The sequence below is a fragment of the Portunus trituberculatus genome, chromosome 46 (assembly GCF_017591435.1).
Source record: "Portunus trituberculatus isolate SZX2019 chromosome 46, ASM1759143v1, whole genome shotgun sequence".
Taxonomy (NCBI): Eukaryota; Metazoa; Arthropoda; class Malacostraca; order Decapoda; family Portunidae; genus Portunus; species Portunus trituberculatus.
Genome location: NC_059300.1, coordinates 26,960,983 through 26,981,017, shown reverse-complemented (window position 1 = coordinate 26,981,017; position 20,035 = coordinate 26,960,983). Strand labels below are relative to the sequence as shown.

Sequence of the window (20,035 nt, the reverse complement as noted above, 5' to 3'; positions counted from 1 at the left end):
CTTCTTTGTCATAAGTCATTCAAAGAATGAATTAAACAACATTACACTTATATCCTTGGTCAACTCCAGCATTTTCTTCTATATTTGAGGTAGCAAAGGACTGCTTTCATTCCAGAAGCAGCAGTCACATTTTGTGACAATTTCTTGGTTATCTATTTTTCATAGAGAATGATATACATATTAATATATTATTTCTATACCTGCCACTATACCAACACTACCAAGCCCCATTCTCACCTTTTGTCAAGCTATTAATCTTCTCTATGGAAACAACACTTGTCACCACATACTGGCCAGGTTGGTACAGGTCTTGTAGGGCATGCACCTCCTCATCATCCTCCTCATCATCTTTCAACTGCAAGAACAATCATTAAAAACTAATTAAATAATCAATCTAATTATATACACTTTACAACCATGCATTCACCATACATTTGTGGCGGCATCAATGAAAAAACACATAAAGTGTTAAAAAGAAATGAAAAGTAGTACACTCAACCCTCGATTTGCCGGACTAAAAGGGGGGAAGGCTTGTCCGGGAATGGCAAATGTCCGGCAATGGAAAATGTCCGGGGGTCTACCCCCTTGCCGGACTTTACCCTATACAGGTTGAACCCCGCTTTAACGGCACGCGATTTACGAATCCGTGTTTAACGGCAAAAATTTCGGTGGGAACATAGTGTTGTCTTTAACGGCATTTCGGCACCTGCACCAGCTGTACCAGGAAGTTGGAAAATAAATCAGACGTTTTTTGTTCAGAAAAACAAAACTGAGGGAGAAGAAAGAGACTTTGCACCAGATGTGGAAGACAAGAGAAAGAAAAATAAAAGAAAGGCAGGATCAGGAAGAATAGAAGTAACAGGAGGTGCCGAGGCAAAGGCAAAACCTCCGACGACCATCATCATCATCATCATCATCATCTCACCACGTGGGGCCGTAACACATGCCAATGCCGCCGACACGTAAGCACAACACTCGTGTGACGCGGCAGACTTGTTTACAGTCCAGTACTAGACGTGTATGTCCGCCCGCGCTGCCATCTATAGTGCCCGATTTGCGAACTTTGTCTGGCGCGGTAGTTTGAATTTTTTTTTTTTTTTTCCCACAGACTCTAGTCCGGCAAATCCGAAATCCGGCAAATGGAGGTCCGGCAAATCGAGGGTTGAGTGTACAGTTAACTCCTGATTAACGTGAGGGTTGCATTCTTGGCAATGTTGTGCTATTCAACCATAATTTTCCCATAGAAAACAATGGTAATAAGAATTGTGTTCCTGGCCAATGGGAAAGTCTGGCCATTTTTGGGATTTTGTTACTCAGACCTTAAAAAAAAAAAAAAAAAAAAAAAAAAAAAAAATAATACATTGCTGGGTCACAGAAACAATAAAGACACACGTTCCCATTTTATTAACTCTAATGATACGCATTGTACTCTCCCTCAGTCCTGTCGCATGGACAATCATCAAGGTCTTCTCTCCTAGCATAGTGATCTAACATTTCCAACCTCTTTTTCAATGGTTACAGTCTTCCTTGATTTCTTGGAATCACTTTTCTGTGAGGGACGCTTGGATGCCACAGAATAGGACACAAGGTGAAGATGCAGAAAAACAATCCACTTACATATTGAGGAGTGATGAATGAAAAGGAACTGCTGAGCATCTCTGAATTACCACTCAGTGCCACGGAGTCAAGGTGATCCTCATGGCATGATCGTATATGAATATAAAGATATGATATCCATTATAGCAGGCAATAGAGGGGCAGAAATATGATCATACCATAAGGATCACCTTGACTCCGTGGCACTGAGTGATAATTTAGAGACCAAAAGCACTACGGGCGCATGTGATGTCATCAAGTTGAGTTAACCTGCGACAAATTGAATAAATCGCATTATTTAATTGTATCTCCTTAAATGTCAAGCTACTTAGATTCAAACTCAAATTCTCATTAACTGAGAGTTGACTGTAATTGTTCCAGCACATCAGCAGTTATTCCAGAATTAACAGCTGTTTTCCTATTTCATGTGCATGTGATCTGAAGAACTACAAAAAAATGGCCACAGAGCCACTTCTCAAGAACTCAATGCAATTGCCTAACCTTTTGAATTTTGCCTGTCATTCTACACCCGCAACTATTCCATCAAAAACTCTCTCTCTCTTCGTCCCAAGCTTACTGCTCTTTATTTCATCACAATCCCCAAAAGCCAACTATCCTCCTCCCATGCACAGCTCTTTCTCCCACATCTTCCATGTTACTGCAACACTATCCTGTCTGATCTGATACTGCTCCTTCACATCTCTTCATTTCTCACTCTACTACATATTCCTCACAAAACTTATCTCCATTACATCAAATATTTTCACCCTTCTTTTCAATATTCTATGCCTCAATTCCATATAATGTAGCTTGAATAATATTCATAGTATGAATTTCTGGCTCTGAAATTATCATTTAACCATAAAAATATACATACATGCTTGACCAAAATATAAATCAAGAGATTATCACACTCTTTCCATGATGTTATAGACATGTGAAGTCATGACTCTTACCTTGGAAATAAGTGTTGTGTATGGCCTTGATATGTGTGCCAGGCTGACACTCCCTACCAGCTTGTGTGGAAGGCTCACTACCAACTCATAATCCAGCACCTCAGCAATGCAGCCAAGAAGAACTTGACCCACAGTTAGTGTCTGTGGAGATAAAACATGGTGAACATAGCAGCACTCACAACATATCCAAAGCCAAGGTTATCACAGTAAAACAAAAGGACCAAACCATAGAAATAATTCCTTTATAATATCTCCACATATGTACATCTTGCCACAAACAAAACAAGACTTATTTTCAAGAACTTTTATGAATGTATAAAACAAAACAATACTTGAGTCTGGCAAAGTTATGAGCTCTACATGTGTGTCAACACAGAAGGTTGGCAATATATATAATGTGCCATAAGATAGTCAACGATATAATAGTGAGAGGTCCATCAGCATACTGATTACTTCATAATATGTTGTGGAAAAGTATACAAAATAGATGGTTTAAAAAGTTAGGAGCCTGCATACATATAAATAATATATTCCAAGGATCAGTGCTGAAGCTGCTGTTTTTAGTTGAAGCATTCAAGCACTGCAATCCTGACAAATTATGTACAGATCAGTAACTAAGTACTAGACCAGATAATCAATGCAATCTAAGACACCTGTAAACCGCTCAGGGTACAATGTATCCAGTGATATTAGTGATAGTGTAGTGTAATATAGAAACATATACACTAAATAAGGTAGGAAATCTGTACAACATTATGAGGTTTGTGTAATTACAGAGGGAACCAGGGAGTGGCCATATCTATCCCTGTTATGTAAAGTGTATCTACCAAGGTCTGTGAGTAACTATGATTAAGTTTGATTGGTTGTGAGACCCTTGTAAAGACCATGTTGGCTTGAGGGAGTCCTACTGTGTGTGAATGGTGGTGGAGAGAGATACCATAAAATGATAAGTGACTGGAAATTGAGTGAAGTGTGAGTGGAGACAGTGAATGAATGGAGATAGTGTGTGGGTGTTCTCACTGTGTGTACATTGTCTTTACATATACCTGGGATGTTGCAATCATATGGAAAATACTTGCAGAACACTGACTTAATTTTCATGGTCCACAGTCCCTGGCTACCCCACTTCCTGTGCTTAGCTCCACCATCCTAATATGTGTGCATCCCCATAACCATAATAACTTGACTGCTAGGAACAATACACTAACCACGTGGAGGAAGCAGTGGGCTTTTGGAGCTATAAAGGACCTAGCAAGTGAAAGGACAGCAACTAGATATCAATGTTAGGTCACAAAGATCCATAGGCAGACCATGACTGCCTGATATGAAGGTGACAAGCACTTCCACCATTCATTACCTTATAAGTCAATGGCTCAGCATCAATGCTAGATGGATGGCCATCTTTTCGTGATTTCTTCCAATCTCCTTTCCTTCCACCTTGCTTCTTCTTCTTCTTACTGCCTTTCTGGTCTTTTTTTACCTTGACCTGAAATCCACATGATTGATAACATGGTTAGTTCATTAAAGGACAACATGTTCTACAAGAAAAGACACAAGATTGGAAGGTGGAAGATACATTTGGGTATTTGAAGAAATAAAACTCAGACTTGCAAGGTAAATTACGGGCAACAACATGGTGATAGCAAAACCATAGAATTTAATATATAGCACACACAAAAAATATCAAATAAAGAGAAACATATGCAAAAATTTAAACACTAAACACCAACAATATATCACAACATAACATAACATAAATAATAGGATAACAAAGGGCCACCAGGGCCCATCTAGGTTATCCTGTATCAGTCGCACAGCGACCTCGTCATCAGTACTTAAAGATACACTTACAAGTACACAATACATTATATACTAATTCTAAATATTTGGCCCATTAACAGGGCTAAATCCTGCAGCGAATTCCTCTACAATCTGTGATCCCCATACATGGGGATAATTATGTATAGCAGCGCTATACATAATTATAAATCTAATAAATTTAAGTGCTTATCTAATCTGTTTTAAACATTGTCAAACTAGTGCTATTTACAACCCTCTCTGGCAATGCATTCCAGAAGTCTACCACCCTATGACTAAAGAAATATTTTCTTATATCTAACCTGCAGCCTTGCTTTCTAATCTTCCTGCCATGATTTCTAGTCCTACTTCCTCCTCTAAGGTAAAGAAAGATCTCACATCTATGTAGTTTGTATCTGAGAACATTTTAAATAACTCTATCATATCCCTCTTATACATCTCCTCTCAAATGAAAACATGTTTAATTCCTTTAATCTATCTCTATACTCCAGGCGCTTTAATGCTGGTATCATCCTAGTTGCTCTTCTCTGAACTGCTTCTAACATGTTGATATCCTGCCTATAATGGGGTGACCAGGCCTGTATGCAATACTCTAAATGGGGCCTAACATAGGAATTATATAAGCTACGCACCACTTCCTTACTTTTATAACTAACATTTCTATTTATAAAACCCAGGATCCTATTTGCCCTATTTCTTGCTTCTAAACATTGCTTTGAAAATTTCATAGTCCTGTCTATCACTACTCCTAAATCCTTTCCTTCCTCTACTGCCTCTAGCCAACATCCCTCCATCTCATAGCTAAAGTTTGTGTTGTCTTTACCTAAATGCATAACCTGACACTTTTAGAATTAAACTCCATCTGCCACCTGTCTGCCCATGCTATCAGCCTGTCCAGGTCTCGTTGTATTCTGTAATTGTCCTTTTCACCCTGTACTGCACATGCTATCTTAGTATCATCTGCAAACTTTGATACTTTGCTACTAATTCCTATATCTAAATCGTTAATGTACACCAAGAAAAGAAGAGGTCCTAGCACTGATCCTTGGGGTACCCACTAACCACTTCCTTCCACTCAGACATTGCCCCATTTAATACTACTCTCTGTTTCCTATCAGAAAGCCATTCACTAATCCAATCAACTAACCTACCCCTATCCCATGTAGTCTCAATTTGTACACTAGCCTCCTATGCGGTACCTTATCAAACGCCTTGCTAAAATCTAGATATATAACATCTATGCTATTTCCATCATCTAACTCCTTGGTAATATATTCTAAGATATCGAGCAAATTTGTAAGACAGGACCTCCCTGATCTAAAGCCATGTTGGGTATCTCTAATTAATCTATTCTCATTTAAATGCTCCCAAATACTACCCTTAATGATTTTCTCTAGTATCTTACATACTATACTAGTTAAACTGATCGGTCTATAATTATTTGCATCATCCTTCCTACCTTTTTTAAATATTGGTGTAACATTAGCTAACTTCCAGTCCTGAGGTATCTCAGCAAACCTAAGTGATCTTTCAAAGATTAACTTAAGTGCTTCAGAAATACTGTCTACACCCTCCCTAAGTACTCTGGCATGTAGCTCATCAGGACCACTAGCTTTCCTATCGTCTAGTTCAAGAATAAATTTCCTAATAATTCCCGGTTTTATATCAATATTTTCTAAAGCTCTTAAACTACTCGTCGCACTGTTTGTAACAGGATTTCCTATTCTTTCCTAGTAAATACTGAAGAAAATTGTTCATTCAATAATTCTACTATGTCTTCATTTTGATCCACTACTACACCATCTTTTCTGAGTGGTCCAATCCTATCCTTATTTCTTTTATCACTGACCTTGTAATAACTATATAATTTTTGGGATCTTTACTCCCAGCTCTAGCTAGTTTTATCTCTGCCTGCCTTTTACTTTTTTTATAACCTTACTCAAATCATCCCTGACCTGTCTGTACCTAATCAAATCTACATCTTCCCACTTTTCTGCAACTCTCTATATGCCCTCTTCTTCTCTCTGATCTGTCTACCTATCTCATGAGTCCACCATAATGGCTTCCTGTTTCTCTGCCTTATATCTTTGTAAGGGATACACTGCATCACTATACCCTTTACTACAACCTTAAAAATATCCCACATCTCCTGTGCAGTTTTATTTCCAAAACTATCTTCCCAGTTTACCTCTCCTAATAACTGACGTAACCTACCATAATTGCCTTTCTGATAGTTTGGGACTCTAGTCTTATTCACTATATTATCCCTACTGGAATTAATGATAAATCTAATTATATGATGGTCACTGTTTGCTAAAGTCTCTCCTACCTCAACTTCCTTTAAACAATGCTCAATATTTGTTAGTACTATGTCTAAAACCTTCCTCCCCCTAGTAGGTTTATCTACCATCTGCACTAAATAGTTATCCTGAAAACTTTCCATAAACTTATTTTCACTAGCATCTCCTACCATCCTCTCCCAGTTTACTGACTTAAGATTAAAATCCCTAAGATAATTGTCTGACTAGTACACCCCTATTTATCTCATCTACCATAAGGTTGTCTACATCTGCTGACTGGTTAGGTGGTCTATAAAAGCTCCTACTCTAATAACCTTACTTTTGTTTACTCTAACATCCAGCCATAAGGACTCTACTCTGTTATCTACCTTAATACCATTAACCTGACTGGAAATGAAGGATTTTTTACATAAATAACTACTCCTCCACCTATCCTACCAATTCTCTGGTGTAAATACATAATGTATCCATCTACTTCATATTCTTTCCTATTTTCCTAAACTTTTCCTCATTTACCCATGCCTCTGTGACACATACAACATCTAAGTCCTCCTCAACTATATAACTAGATAACTCGTCCTTCTTGTTCCTAAGACTCCTGGCATTTACATAAAAACATTTAAGTCCTGCTACCTTCCTAGATGCTGTCTCCTTATTTGGAATCCTAATCTTATTCTCTCCTATTTGCACCTGGAAATCTTTCCTAATCTTTTCACTATCTCTGTTTATCCTATCTAATTTATGTCTAACATCTTTCTTCTGGAATGCATTTGCTACCTCACCCCTACACTCCATCCCAACTCCCCTCCAGACATCCACTCAGCACATCCACACCCTTCCTACTCAGATGCACACCATCCCTAGCATACAAATCCCTTCGCCCATAGAACCTATCCCATACATCCACAAAGCTGACACCCACATCCTTACACATCCCTTTTACCCGATCATTCACACCAATGGCTCTAGACAACCATTCCTGCTAACATACACACGAGGCAAGATTCCTGACACTACACACCTCCTACCACTCTCCCTTATCTTGCCTAACATTTCCCGAAATCTTGCCACTAACTCCTCCGACCCACCTGCTCTGACATCGTTCCCACCTACGTGCAAAACTACTACACCCTCCCTCTCCATCCCCCAACTCTCTTCTGCACCTCCTCACTCACTGCCTTCACACCTGCACCAGGCATACACACGTTCGTCCTCCTATCCCTGTCTTTCCCACAGAAAGTGCTATCTAAGTACCTAACCTGAGAGTCACCCACCACACACACCTGAGGTGTGCTAGGCACAACCCCCCTCCTCCTCTCCTCTACCCCCTTCTCTCTCCTTTCACTCACCACAACCACCTCATTCACTCCACTCTCACTCTCCCCCTCCCCCTCTAACAAACCGAACCTATTTTCACACTCAACAGGTTTAGTCCTATCCTCCCTAACTGCCTCCGCTTTCCTTCCCCTCGCAACCTGCCATCTCTGTCCATCCTGACTACTATCTTTCCTAGTCTGGCTCGCCTGCTCCCTCTTCCCCACTCTGCTCTTCCCGACAGAGGGCCAAGCCACCCTGTCGCCCTCAGAAGGTCCAACCTTCGGCCTAACACTGATCTCCTGCCTAATTTTTTCCACCGCCTCCCCAAGCCTCTTAACCTCCTCCTTCAACTCAAAGATGAGAACTTCGTTCGTATCATTAGAAAAAGGAAAATAAGGAGAGATAAAACACATTGCAAATATCTGACAAGACATCATGATGCAGCCTGATAAAGTACACAATTCACTTACCGAAAACAGGTCACCCTTCTGCTTCAACTGAGTCATGGCTCTCCTGCAATGAGAACAGAATTAACATGCACCTTGTTAATACATAAAATCATGTAGCTAGACTGAACATTTTCCTCAATTTCACAAACCTATATTCCTTACAATATTCTTACAAAAGACTGTGAAACCATGCATACCTAAAAGAATGATACCATATGCAATAGTGGTACTATGGTAGACTTCTTCCAGTCAGATGACACAGTACCTGATGTAAGAGAATGGGAAAAGATTAGGTGTAGGGTGCATGGCTACGGCAGAACACTACTTCAAAACTTAAGGATGAAATTCATCAGGACTCATACCAGAGCCTACATCCAGAGCAGCAAGCCTCTTGGTAATGTTATCTTGTCACACATCTATATTACACAGTCACCCTTCAAAAACGGATAGGCTTACTGTGTGGATAAATTATCAGTGGTGTAGAAAATTGCAAAAAAGCATCAGCAAATGTCTCGAACACTATCATATACTCAGTAATCTGCTGGCCATTAGAAAAGTTTATTGGGACCACACCACCAGGTAAGTTAACTATTTTATTTCTTTATCCATCTTGATAACTGGGAATATAGGCATGATAGGAGTGGCATGCCAGCGGATATATTTGCCTTAAAAAAGATATCTCTTAATTCCGCGTCATACTATTACCTAATAAAGGCCAAGGTGGTCTAGGTACACCAAAAACTTTATAAGGTAAGGCTAACCAACAAATAACGTTACCAACCTGACACGATGAAACCTTCAACAATCCTTCCGTTTCCCTTTTCGCGATTCAAGGGCTTGGTAAACTATAACACTTGGCTTGCTGTGTTATGACAGTTCTTTTTAGGGAGGTGTATGGTGGCCTTTGCAGTGGCACTAGCGAGCAATACAGAATACACCACAGTGACCACGACACCACCACTACCACGCGCCACCAATTTGTTTACTTCCAGCCACGTGCTGCTGCTCACCTCCCCGACATTGGCTTCATCTTTGCCAATACTGACAATAAACTGATAAAAAACTCTCAAACTAAGAATGCCCACCAGCTATTCTAGAACACCAATATATCTATTTGAATTTTAGCCTTAAAATAATTAACAATTACAGGGAAAATAGTTTAATCCGATAACACTGTTTAGGTCAAGGCACAGATCCACCAACCATTACCCAATACATGCAAATAAACAACTCTCAACTTTCTCTTCGGTGATCAGAATATTGAAAAAAAAGTAAAACAGTCGAGAATTGTGGCATGTAAGGCAGGAGATAAGAAGATAAACCAATATTTCATTTAGGCCAACCCGTCCGATTGCTTCCCCGAGTGAGGGTCACGAGTGGTGACGTGGTGACGTGTGGGGAAGAGGAGGCAGTGGCAACTTGTCGCAAGGCATTGGTAAGTTGGTAACTCAGTGACTGTGGGGGAGTGTCTACCGTATCGTAGCGCCGTAGTGGCAGTCTGGATTAGAGCAAAACACTACATTGTGGAAGTGTTGAGGTGGGAGCAGCAGTGGTTGGTTGAAGAACGGGCGGAGGAACACGGATATCGAAAGTCGTAAGTAATGATGACTTGTGAACTCACTTAAAAAAAAAAAAAGTTCTGTATCTTTTCTATCGCTTCTCAGATCGCTTCCTCTCAGATCTTCTCTCACTCTTTTCCTTTTCTCTCATCCACCATTTACTTATTGCAGAATTTCGGTACTTGCACTTCATTGTACCGTCAGGTTTTCTGTTTACTGCCTTGGTGATGCTGCAAAGGCTTTGGAGCGATGTAACTTACATACATGGCCCTAATGGGCCTCTGGCTCCAGTAAACCAACCTCTATATTACTACTTTCTTGGCTGCATGTGGTGGATATTTCTGTTCTTGATTTATCCAATATTTATCTAATTTAGATTCAAACGCTGGCAAATTTTACCAATAGCACCTCCTTAAGTATTTTTTAAATACCTCCCTTCCCCTTTAGTAAACTGGTGTGGTACCTGGGGAATTGTTTTTTTTTTTTTTGAGGGGGGAAGGGAAACAAATAATATTTAGCAAAATTTGCCTCCCTAAAAAATCAACGGATCTTCTTAACTTAAATTAGTTGGACTGTGCCCCCCACACCCCCTCAAGATCTTTACCCTTACCTAACCAAATTTAACTGGTAGAATTCTAGTTTCTGTCCATATTCCCTCCCCTCCACCTCTCAACAAGCTTGGGGACAGGTGAGAATGCGGGATTTCGAGTGGGGAACATGAAATGCATATTTTTTGCGTAACTTGGGAAGGGGGGTGGACGGCCATCCTAAACTCTACAGAAGGTTCATTACAACTTTTATAAATTCATTAATTTGTATAGATTCCATAAATTTTGAGTAAATTTTGGCAAAGACGCTAACCTAACCTAACCTAACTGGCACTATCCCCAAGAAAGCGTCCCGCACGCTCGCTTCAATTCCCAGCTCCCACTTTGCAGCTCCTCTACCCAGCTGATTTGACGTCACATATATGAAGCCATGCTATTGGTCAGCGAGAGAGAGAGAGAAAAAGAGAATATAAAAACAAATAAGGAGAGAGAGAGAGAAATATGAAAACGAATAAGGAGAGAGAGAGAATATGAAAACGAATAAGGAGAGAGAGAGAGAAATATGAAAATGAATAAGGAGAGAGAGAGAGAGAGAGAAATATGAAAATGAATAAGGAGAGAGAGAGAGAGAGAATATGAAAACGAATAAGTAGAGAGAGAGAGAGAGAATATGAGAACGAATAAGGAAGAGAGAGAGTGAGTGTGTATGGTAATGAATAAGACAGAGTTTCTCAACCTTTTAACCCTTGCATGACCCTTAAAATACATGACATGTCTCAAGGAACCCCTTCAGAAAAACAAAATTATATACCATATATTTCTCATTTTATGTGACATCAAATCAGCTGGGTGGAGGAGCTGGGAATTGAGGTGAGCGCATGGGATGCTTTCTCGGGGACAGTGCCACCTAACCTAATGTAAATCTAACCTAACCTAGCGTAAACCTAACCTAACCTAACCTAACCTAATGTAAACCTAAAGTAACCTAAACCCAACCTTACATAATGTAATGTCTGTAGACTTTTTAAGGTAATTTTTTCCCCATTATGCAAAAACTACGCATTTTCGACGCACCTCATGTTCCCCACCTGAAATCCCGCATTCCCACCTGTTCCCAAGCTTGTTAGGGGGGGTAGGGGAAAGTATGGGCATAAACTAGAATTATACCATTTAACCTAAACATCTTCTAGCAGGAGAGGGCCGCACCCCCCAGACTCTCCCCTAGACTAGCTGAGGGGCTGCACCCCCCAGATTCCCCCTAGGGTCTTTACTCTAACCGAGTGATTCCCAGATTTTTTTCAGCTTATTACCCAATTTAATATGCCACACTAAGCATGCTACCCCTTTCACAAAATTTTGTTAACATTAATATATATGATTAAATTAAAATACTACAACAACAAGCAACATATCACATATTTTACAAAAATTATTGCATTATCTTACCACATGCATGCAATCGCCTGCCACACGGGAGGTCAAATTATCATATTTTGCAATAATTATCGCATGCCTGGCAAAGCTGAATAGAAGCAGTCTCAGGCAGTGAGTGACGACTGACATGTACTATAGACACGTTGATGAGTCATCAGGGTTACTGAGTGACTTTTGTCTTGAAGCATACCTGTCAAAATACTTATGGGTTACCACACACTTAGATACATATTTCTTCTTTTCTAAAACTGTATATTAGTTTTTGATGTTTATTGTTATTCAGGTTAACTTTATTAATTATAGTTAATAATTATTTGTAGTAGTTATTTATAATAAATAATAATCATTTATAGTAAATAATTATTTGTAATAGGTTTACTTTACAACTTTGCATGCTAAGACTAAGTTAACATTAATCCTAATGTCAGGTATATACTGCAATGTTTTCTTGATTTTCAGAATTCTTAACTTTTTCCTGTCACCTTTTCACTACCCCCAAAAAAATATTTAAATTACCCACAGGGGATAATTTACCCCAGTTTGGGAACCACTGTCATAACCTAACAAAACCTAACCTAAATGCCTTATAGAAAGGGGTCTGTACCCCCCAGACTCCCTAGACTAAACTGATTGGGGGGGCTTCGCTCCCCAGATCCCTCTGCGATCTTTACCCGAACCTAAAGGTGACAGGGAAATCCAGGTAAACAAAGCTGCTCCATACACACACACACACACACACACACACACACACACACACACACACACACACACACACGGTAGCTCAGTGGTTAGAGCGCTGGCTTCACAAGCCAGAGGACCGGGGTTCGATTCCCCGGCTGGGTGGAGATATTTGGGTATGTCTCCTTTCACGTGTAGCCCCTGTTCACCTAGCAGTGAGTAGGTACGGGATGTAAATCGAGGAGTTGTGACCTTGTTGTCCCGGTGTGTGGTGTGTGCCTGGTCTCAGGCCTATCCGAAGATCGGAAATAATGAGCTCTGAGGTCGTTCCGTAGGGTAACGTCTGGCTGTCTCGTTAGAGACTGCAGCAGATCATACAGTGAAACACAAACACACACACACACACACACACACACACACACACACACACACACACACACACACACACACACACACACTGATACAAGTTTATAAATTGATTAACGGAATGGATCAAGTGGATAATGAAAAATTGATCCTGAGAGAAGAATATGACATTCGAAGCACAAGATCGCATAGTAAAAAACTGAGGAAGGGAAGATGTCTGAGAGATGTTAAAAAATATAGTTTCCCGCAAAGATGTGTTGAGACTTGGAACAGTTTGAGCGAGGAAGTGGTGTCAGGAAAGAGTGTGCATAGTTTTAAAGACAAATTGGATAAGTGTAGATATGGAAATGGGGCCACACGAGCGTAAAGCCCAGGCCCTGTAAAACTACAACTAGGTAAATACACACACACACATGCAGCAGTGATGTGGTCTCTGAGCTCTAAAAAGGATATAAGAAAATTGGAAAGGATACAGAAGATTGCTACAAAGATGGTGCTGGAATTAAAGGACCTAACATATGAAGAACGACTGAAGGAATAGAATGTGGGGACCTAATAACAATGTACAAGATAGTCAATGGCATTGAAAAGATAGACAAGAAGAACCTGGTTCTGGTGACAAAAGAAGATGGAAGGACAAGAGGATATGTAAAGATCAGGATGAGGCAGTGTGTGAAGGATATTGGAAAATACAGTTTTCCACACAGAATGGTGGAAAAGTGGAATACATTGAATAATGAAGTTGTTACAGCACATAATGTGCATAATTTTCAGAAAAAATTTGATAAATGGAGACAATGAGACAGGACACTATGAGCCCCGCTTGAACCCTATACAATACAACTAGGTAAAACTAGATAAATACACACGCACTTGACCTAGTATTCACAAAGAAACCAGAGCCCCCTCCCAGCATACAATACCTCAGTCCAATGGGAAGAAGTGATCATGTGACATTAGAGTTGGAAATACAGGAGAAGGATGGGTTAGGTACAGAGATGACTACAAAAAAAGAGATTAAATTATGCAAGTGCAAATTTTGAAAAATTAAAGAAATTTTTTTGCTGACATTGAATGGAGAAACATTATGTATGAAAGGACAATACAAGGAAAATGTGAAATATTCTTATAGAAATATAATGAAGGAATAAAGAAATATGTACCTTTTTATAGAGTTAAGAAAAAAAATCACACTTGGTACAATGCTAGATGCACAGACGCCAAAAAGGCAAAAGATAAAGCTTGGAAGAAACTCATAGAGCAGAGAAATGACAATAACAGACAGCAGTATAAGGATGTGAGAAATTAATATATTAGAGTAAGGAGAGGAAGAAAGAAACTTTGAGAAACATGTGGTGAGTAAAAGCAAAGACAATCCTAAGCTTTTCTATAAATTCATAAATGGCAAAATGAAGAACAAGGAAACAATAGAAAGAATAATTAAAGGAAGGAAGACATACCAAACAGAGAAGGAAATGTGTGAAATAATGAATGAGTGCTTGAAAACAGTGTTCACTGTAGAAGATTTTACAGAACCAAATAAGACATTGCATTGCCAAGGATTACAGGAAATCACAGTGTACAAAGAAGATGTTAGAAGATTATTGGATGATTTGGATGTCAGAAAAGCAACGGGGCCAGATAGTGTTTCAGGCTGGGTGCTAAAAGAATGTAACGAGCAACTAGTGGATCCAATTTGGGAAATAATTACAAGTTCACTAAATGAAGGGAAAGTTCTACTAGAATGGAAGAGAGCCAATGTAATACCGATATTTAAAGGGGGAAAGGCAACTGATCCATTAAATTACAGACCGGTGTCACTTACAAGCATTATGGGAAAATTGTGTGAAATAATTATCAAAGAAAAATGGGTTAAACTTCTGGAAGAAGAATGTCATAACAAACAGACAATTTTGGTTCAGGATAGACGGTCATGTTTGTCAAATTTATTAAGCTTCTACTTGAGAGTAATAGAAGGACTAGATAACAGATGGATGGACACAGTATACATGGACATTAAAAAGGCTTCTGATAAAGTTTCTCATGAAAGACTATTTTGAAAACTAGAGAACATAGGAGGACTGTGAGGAACTTTGTTAGAGTGGACAAGGGATTACGTATATGAAGGCCAGGGCGATGAGAATCGTGATCATCTTGGGGTAAAGTAAAAATCGGAGTGCCACATTGTTAACCCCCATTATGTTTTAGGTTTATGTAAATGACATTCACAATGGGCTAAACAGTTACATTAATATATTTGCTGATGATGCAAAGCTACTAAGAGTTATCAAAAACCCAGGAGGACTGTTTGCTGTTACAAGATGATTTAAACAAGATCTTTAAGTAGAGTAAGAAGTGGAGAGTGGAAATTGGAGTTCAGTGCCAAGGAATGTCACGTAATGGAACTAGGAATGGGCAAAAGAGTGGTATGGGACTATTTGATGGGAGAGGAACAAATAATGAAGACTAAAGAGGAAAAAGATCTGGGAGTGATTATACAGGAAAATCTGAAATCTGAAAAAAACATATAAGCAAGATATTTGGACTATCATATAAAATGTCAATCAATATAAGAGTGGCATTTCAATTCATGGACAAAGATATGATGAAAAAAATTATCACAAGCATGATATATCCAAGGCTGGAATATGCAACAGTGGTGTGGTCTCCGAGCTCTATAAAAGATATGAGAAGATTAGAACGGATACAGAAGATTGTTACAAAGATGGTGCCGGAACTAAAGGACCTAACATATGAAGTGTGGCTGAAGGAAATGGGACTACCAACCTTACAAGATAGAAGAGAACAAGGAGGTCTAATAACACTGTACAAGATAGTCAATGGTATTGAAAAGATAGAAAAGGAAGACCTGGAACTGTTGACAGAAAAAGATGGAAGGACAAGAGGTCATGTAAAAAAATCAGGATGAGGCAGTGTTTGAAGGATCTTAGAAAATACAGTTTTCCACACATAACGGTGGAGAAGTGGAATGCATTGAATAATGAAGTTGTTACAGCACATAATGTGCATAAGTTTAAGGAAAAATTGGATAAATGAAGACATGGAGACAGGAGACTATGAGCCCTGCTCAAACCCTCTAAAATACAACTACAGTCAACCCTCGGCTATCGCAACTTCAGCTATCGCGTTTTATTGCTATCACGCACCCATGAAAAGCTACTAAAATTTAATTATCGCGACCTCAGATGCCTGCTATCGCGCACCCTGCCATGATATCATGGGATATCTGAGCGCTCATTGGCCAAAACCGCCTTCCCGCCAAGATCGATTCGGCTATCGCGTTTTCGGCTATGGCGGCTATTTTGGCCCCAATTGGGCGCGATAGCCGAGGGTTAAGTGTAGGTAAATATGCATGGGGATGGTGGAAGGGGAGAGAAACAGGGCATGGACCAGATGGGAAAGGTAAAACTGGATGGAGTCTAAGGCTTATTTTTTGAGGTGGTTAAATTGAAGTCTTCACCAGGTGTTGGGTTAGCTGGTATTGCTACTAAAAAATTATATTGCCAGGTTTGGTGAGGAATGAAATGCTAGCATCTGTACATACCCAGTTAACAATGATTTTAACATTTTCCAGATTCCCCAGATGATGGTTATATATTAGCAGCTGATCACAAGAAATCCAAGCAAGATGGTAAGTTCTCTATTTAGAAAATATATCCTAAGTTGAAATTGTACGTATTTATGTTGGTAGAGTTGAAGGGGGTTTCAGTAAAAGTATTTTTACTTATAATTGTATTGTTCCAAATTACTAGACAATTAAGGCTGAAAATATCTGTTGGCTTAGAATAATTTTTTTAAAGTGAACTGTAGTTACAAGATGGTGAAGGCAAAACATAAGGTGCTGTATAGCTATATGCCAATCCTCCTTATAGTCTTGTTCATCCTCTGTTATTGGTCTTTCCTAATTTGAAATTTTGCTTGGTTTTGAATATTATAGATGCAGTTTATGCTGTTATTCAGTCGGCAAGGGAAGTTGCGCCTGCAGAAGTGGTATGAGGCACATCCAGATAAGTTAAAGAAGAAGATCACCCGAGAATTGATATCCACTATCTTGGCAAGGAAGCCCAAGATGTCCTCCTTCTTGGAATGGAGGGATCTCAAGATTGTGTACAAGAGGTGAGTACAATAGTACATACGCACACAGTATTGCTTATGTGCATAACAGAAAGTGGGAAGTCAAGCAGGAAAATTTACTTTATTTATTCTGCATGTCATTGCTTTGCTCTCATCACAGAGTTATGAAATAGTATACTGCAAATCTAAATCCCAATTTCAAAGTGAGTTAGAATATCAGTGGCTGCTGTTGTGCCAACTCATAACAGTTGTTCTTTAATATATTATGTGTTGCTAGACAGATTCTTAATGACTTTGTCATTGAACTTCATGAAGTTCTTCCATGTTTAGAGAATATTAATTCCTTCAGCACCATTATGTACACAATATGTGATAAAGGATGCACTGTCACATCCAGGCGTATGTGAAACTATCCATTGTTTCAAAGGGTGGATAAATATGGGCCATACTGGTGTTTGTGCTTTGTTGAGGGGATGGTACTATGTAATGGAGACACCCTGAAGCTCCATCCACAATCACTCAAGCAAATCAGTGCCTGCCACATCATGTTACTACATTTCAAGACTGATTGCTAATATGGTGGGTACAGTCAGTCAGTACTGGTATAATACTCTTATTTTTGGAAGTCAGTCAGGCAGTGACTCAGTGCCTGCCTAGTTTCCTTAGAAAGGAGGATTATACCACTTTGTTCCTAGCCTAGCCATCTTGGATTGGCTACTCACCACTATGTTGAGTTCTGAGTCTGGCTATGAATGAGTGGTGCCTCTGATGAGTGATGATAGCTCAGAAAGTCTTGTCAGTACACTATGAAATTTTGCATAAATTTGAAAGCAAATGTCAAAAAAAAATGCTATTATAATGAGAGGGTGTGGAGCACGCAGGGGATGGTGAGCCCAAGTGATATACAGGCCCCAGCCAGGAAAACAGGAGTGTTGCTGAAGGGGTTAAGAGGATGTTATGGTGTTGACCTGGCTTAAATCCAATTGTTTGAGAACATCATTCTTTATGACGTGTATTTTGTAATGGTACTCTTTCCATCAGAGGCCGAAGAGGCTAAGAATGTGATGGTGGTGTATGAGTGTATAGTGCCACTACATGTGTGATTGTTGGTCTTGTATATAGGCAGTTAGAGTCTGTCAGAAATATGGTTATATTTTGAAAGAGATGGTTCAATAAGGTAGATGACCACTAAATGTGTCACTGGTTACTTGTTTGCATTGGAGTAGCTCTGTGATAATGTTACTGTTGCCAGACACAGTTCACAGCTTTTCATTCAGTTATCTAAAGGTGAATAATGTAGAGCCTGTACAACCCACAATGCTCTACCTACCATTCACTCTGTCATTGCTTTTTTGTGTATTGACAGTATAATTTTCTTTGTTAAGGAAGTAGGTTTCCAGCATAGTATTGTTCCTCATGCACAGTTGAATGAATTTGTTTTATGTATCTTTCACATGAAAAGATTTCTTGTAATGGCTTGTATGATTACAGAAAGAAAGATTGGAAACTGTTCAGTTTCCTTCAAACAAATAGAAAAAAAAATAAGCTAAGGTGTTTAAGAATGAAGACCTGCCATGATGAAAATAGGAATATTATTTCTCTTTGCTCAAGGCATTTGTGCTTGTGACAGGTATGCATCTCTGTACTTCTGCTGTGCCATTGAGCAACAGGACAATGAACTTCTTACACTGGAGGTGATCCATCGCTATGTTGAGCTACTTGACAAATACTTTGGCAGTGTGAGTACAAGTGTTGCTTTGTGTTTAAGATGTGGTATTCATATTCTCCTTTGTCATGCTTCCTCTCATTCTCTCATCTCCAGGATAATTTGCTCACATCACAATTATTCCTCTCTGACAAACATTCTAAAACCCAAAAACAGTAAACATTTTAATTGCTTTCCTCATGATCCCTCTTATACTTTATTCCTCAAAAAAATAATAAAGAATTTAGTGCTAAATAAACTTAAATTATGTCACTCAGACTGTAAGGTGCAAAGTAGATATAAATTCTTGTGTAATTTAATGCTCATTATAAAGATTATGTTTCATGCTGTTTTCTGCCTTTATTTGTGAATGAGAGAAAACACTTACCCTGTTACCCATGTTGAAACACTCAGTATTTTACAGGTTTGTGAGTTAGACATCATCTTCAACTTTGAAAAAGCATACTTCATGCTGGATGAGCTCATGGTGGGCGGGGAAGTGTGTGAGACGAGCAAGAAGAATGTACTGAAGGCCATAGCTGCGCAGGACCTGCTGCAGGAGGTTAGTTATGGGGACACCCCGTACGAGATGTGACCCCACCCACTTAGAGGGGTATGTGCCGGGTCCTGCTGCCAGCACCACTGCTGCCCTCTTCCAGTCTCAGTTATGTTAACCTAGGATTCCATGCCTTCATTTTTGTGTGGTGCTTTCTTTTGCCTGCTGTTGTTTTCCTGCTTCTGTAATTTATTGTGTATCAGACTTTTATTTTCTTATTTAGACTTTGTTCTGACATTCTCTTTTTTTATATTATGTTTGCTTAGTAATTCTATTTCCTTCATTTTTTTATCTCCCTTTTAAGCCTTTTGGGTAATCTATGCCCGCTAAAGATTTATCAGTTGTTTTTATTTTTTTTTCTGTGCTTCACTTTTATTCTAATATTAATCCTTGTCTTTATCTGTCTGTTAAATCTCTTCTATCTTGTTTTCTCTGTTCAAAATGTTCTTATCTCATTTATTTGCTTTTAAGATATTGATTATTTATTCCTTTTTGCTCCTTATTGTTTTAATATTCTTTTGTTTTCTGGTAGTTGTAAACCTTTGTATGCTTGTGTCTTTTCTATACATTTTATCTTTTTCATCTTCCTTCTTTGATATTCAACTTTCAAATTTAAGTACATCAGTAAAACAAGCATTTATACATGTGTGCCATTCTT

At 39.0% G+C, this 20,035-nt stretch overlaps 2 protein-coding genes across 10 annotated transcripts in view; one reads left to right on the top strand and one right to left on the bottom strand.

The window, feature by feature from the left end:
- LOC123519978 (protein RRP5 homolog) overlaps window positions 1–9,734 on the bottom strand; it is a 30,981-nt gene extending 21,247 nt beyond the window's left edge. The window contains exons 1-6 of one of the 2 annotated variants that reach the window (XM_045281736.1): window positions 9,218–9,734; window positions 8,634–8,701; window positions 8,458–8,500; window positions 3,910–4,038; window positions 2,553–2,693; window positions 238–355 (exon numbers count right to left, since the gene is read on the bottom strand). In XM_045281736.1, the coding sequence (XP_045137671.1) occupies window positions 238–355; window positions 2,553–2,693; window positions 3,910–4,038; window positions 8,458–8,493 (424 nt within the window). In that variant the 5' untranslated portion in view covers window positions 8,494–8,500; window positions 8,634–8,701; window positions 9,218–9,734. The remainder of the gene's footprint in view (window positions 1–237; window positions 356–2,552; window positions 2,694–3,909; window positions 4,039–8,457; window positions 8,501–8,633; window positions 8,702–9,217) is intronic. The other variant, XM_045281737.1, reaches the window with a different exon arrangement.
- Window positions 9,735–9,788: 54 nt separating this feature from the next.
- Window positions 9,789–20,035, top strand: part of LOC123519979 (AP-1 complex subunit sigma-2-like) — a 47,986-nt gene continuing 37,739 nt past the window's right edge. For 3 of the 8 annotated variants that reach the window (XM_045281744.1, XM_045281743.1, XM_045281739.1), the window contains exons 1-5: window positions 9,789–9,871; window positions 16,617–16,673; window positions 16,980–17,158; window positions 18,747–18,855; window positions 19,246–19,383. In XM_045281744.1, coding sequence (XP_045137679.1) covers window positions 16,671–16,673; window positions 16,980–17,158; window positions 18,747–18,855; window positions 19,246–19,383 — 429 coding nt within the window. In that variant the 5' untranslated portion in view covers window positions 9,789–9,871; window positions 16,617–16,670. Of the gene's footprint in view, window positions 10,031–16,616; window positions 16,674–16,979; window positions 17,159–18,746; window positions 18,856–19,245; window positions 19,384–20,035 lie in introns of all 8 variants that reach the window. The other 5 variants (XM_045281742.1, XM_045281741.1, XM_045281738.1 and 2 more) reach the window with 3 other exon arrangements.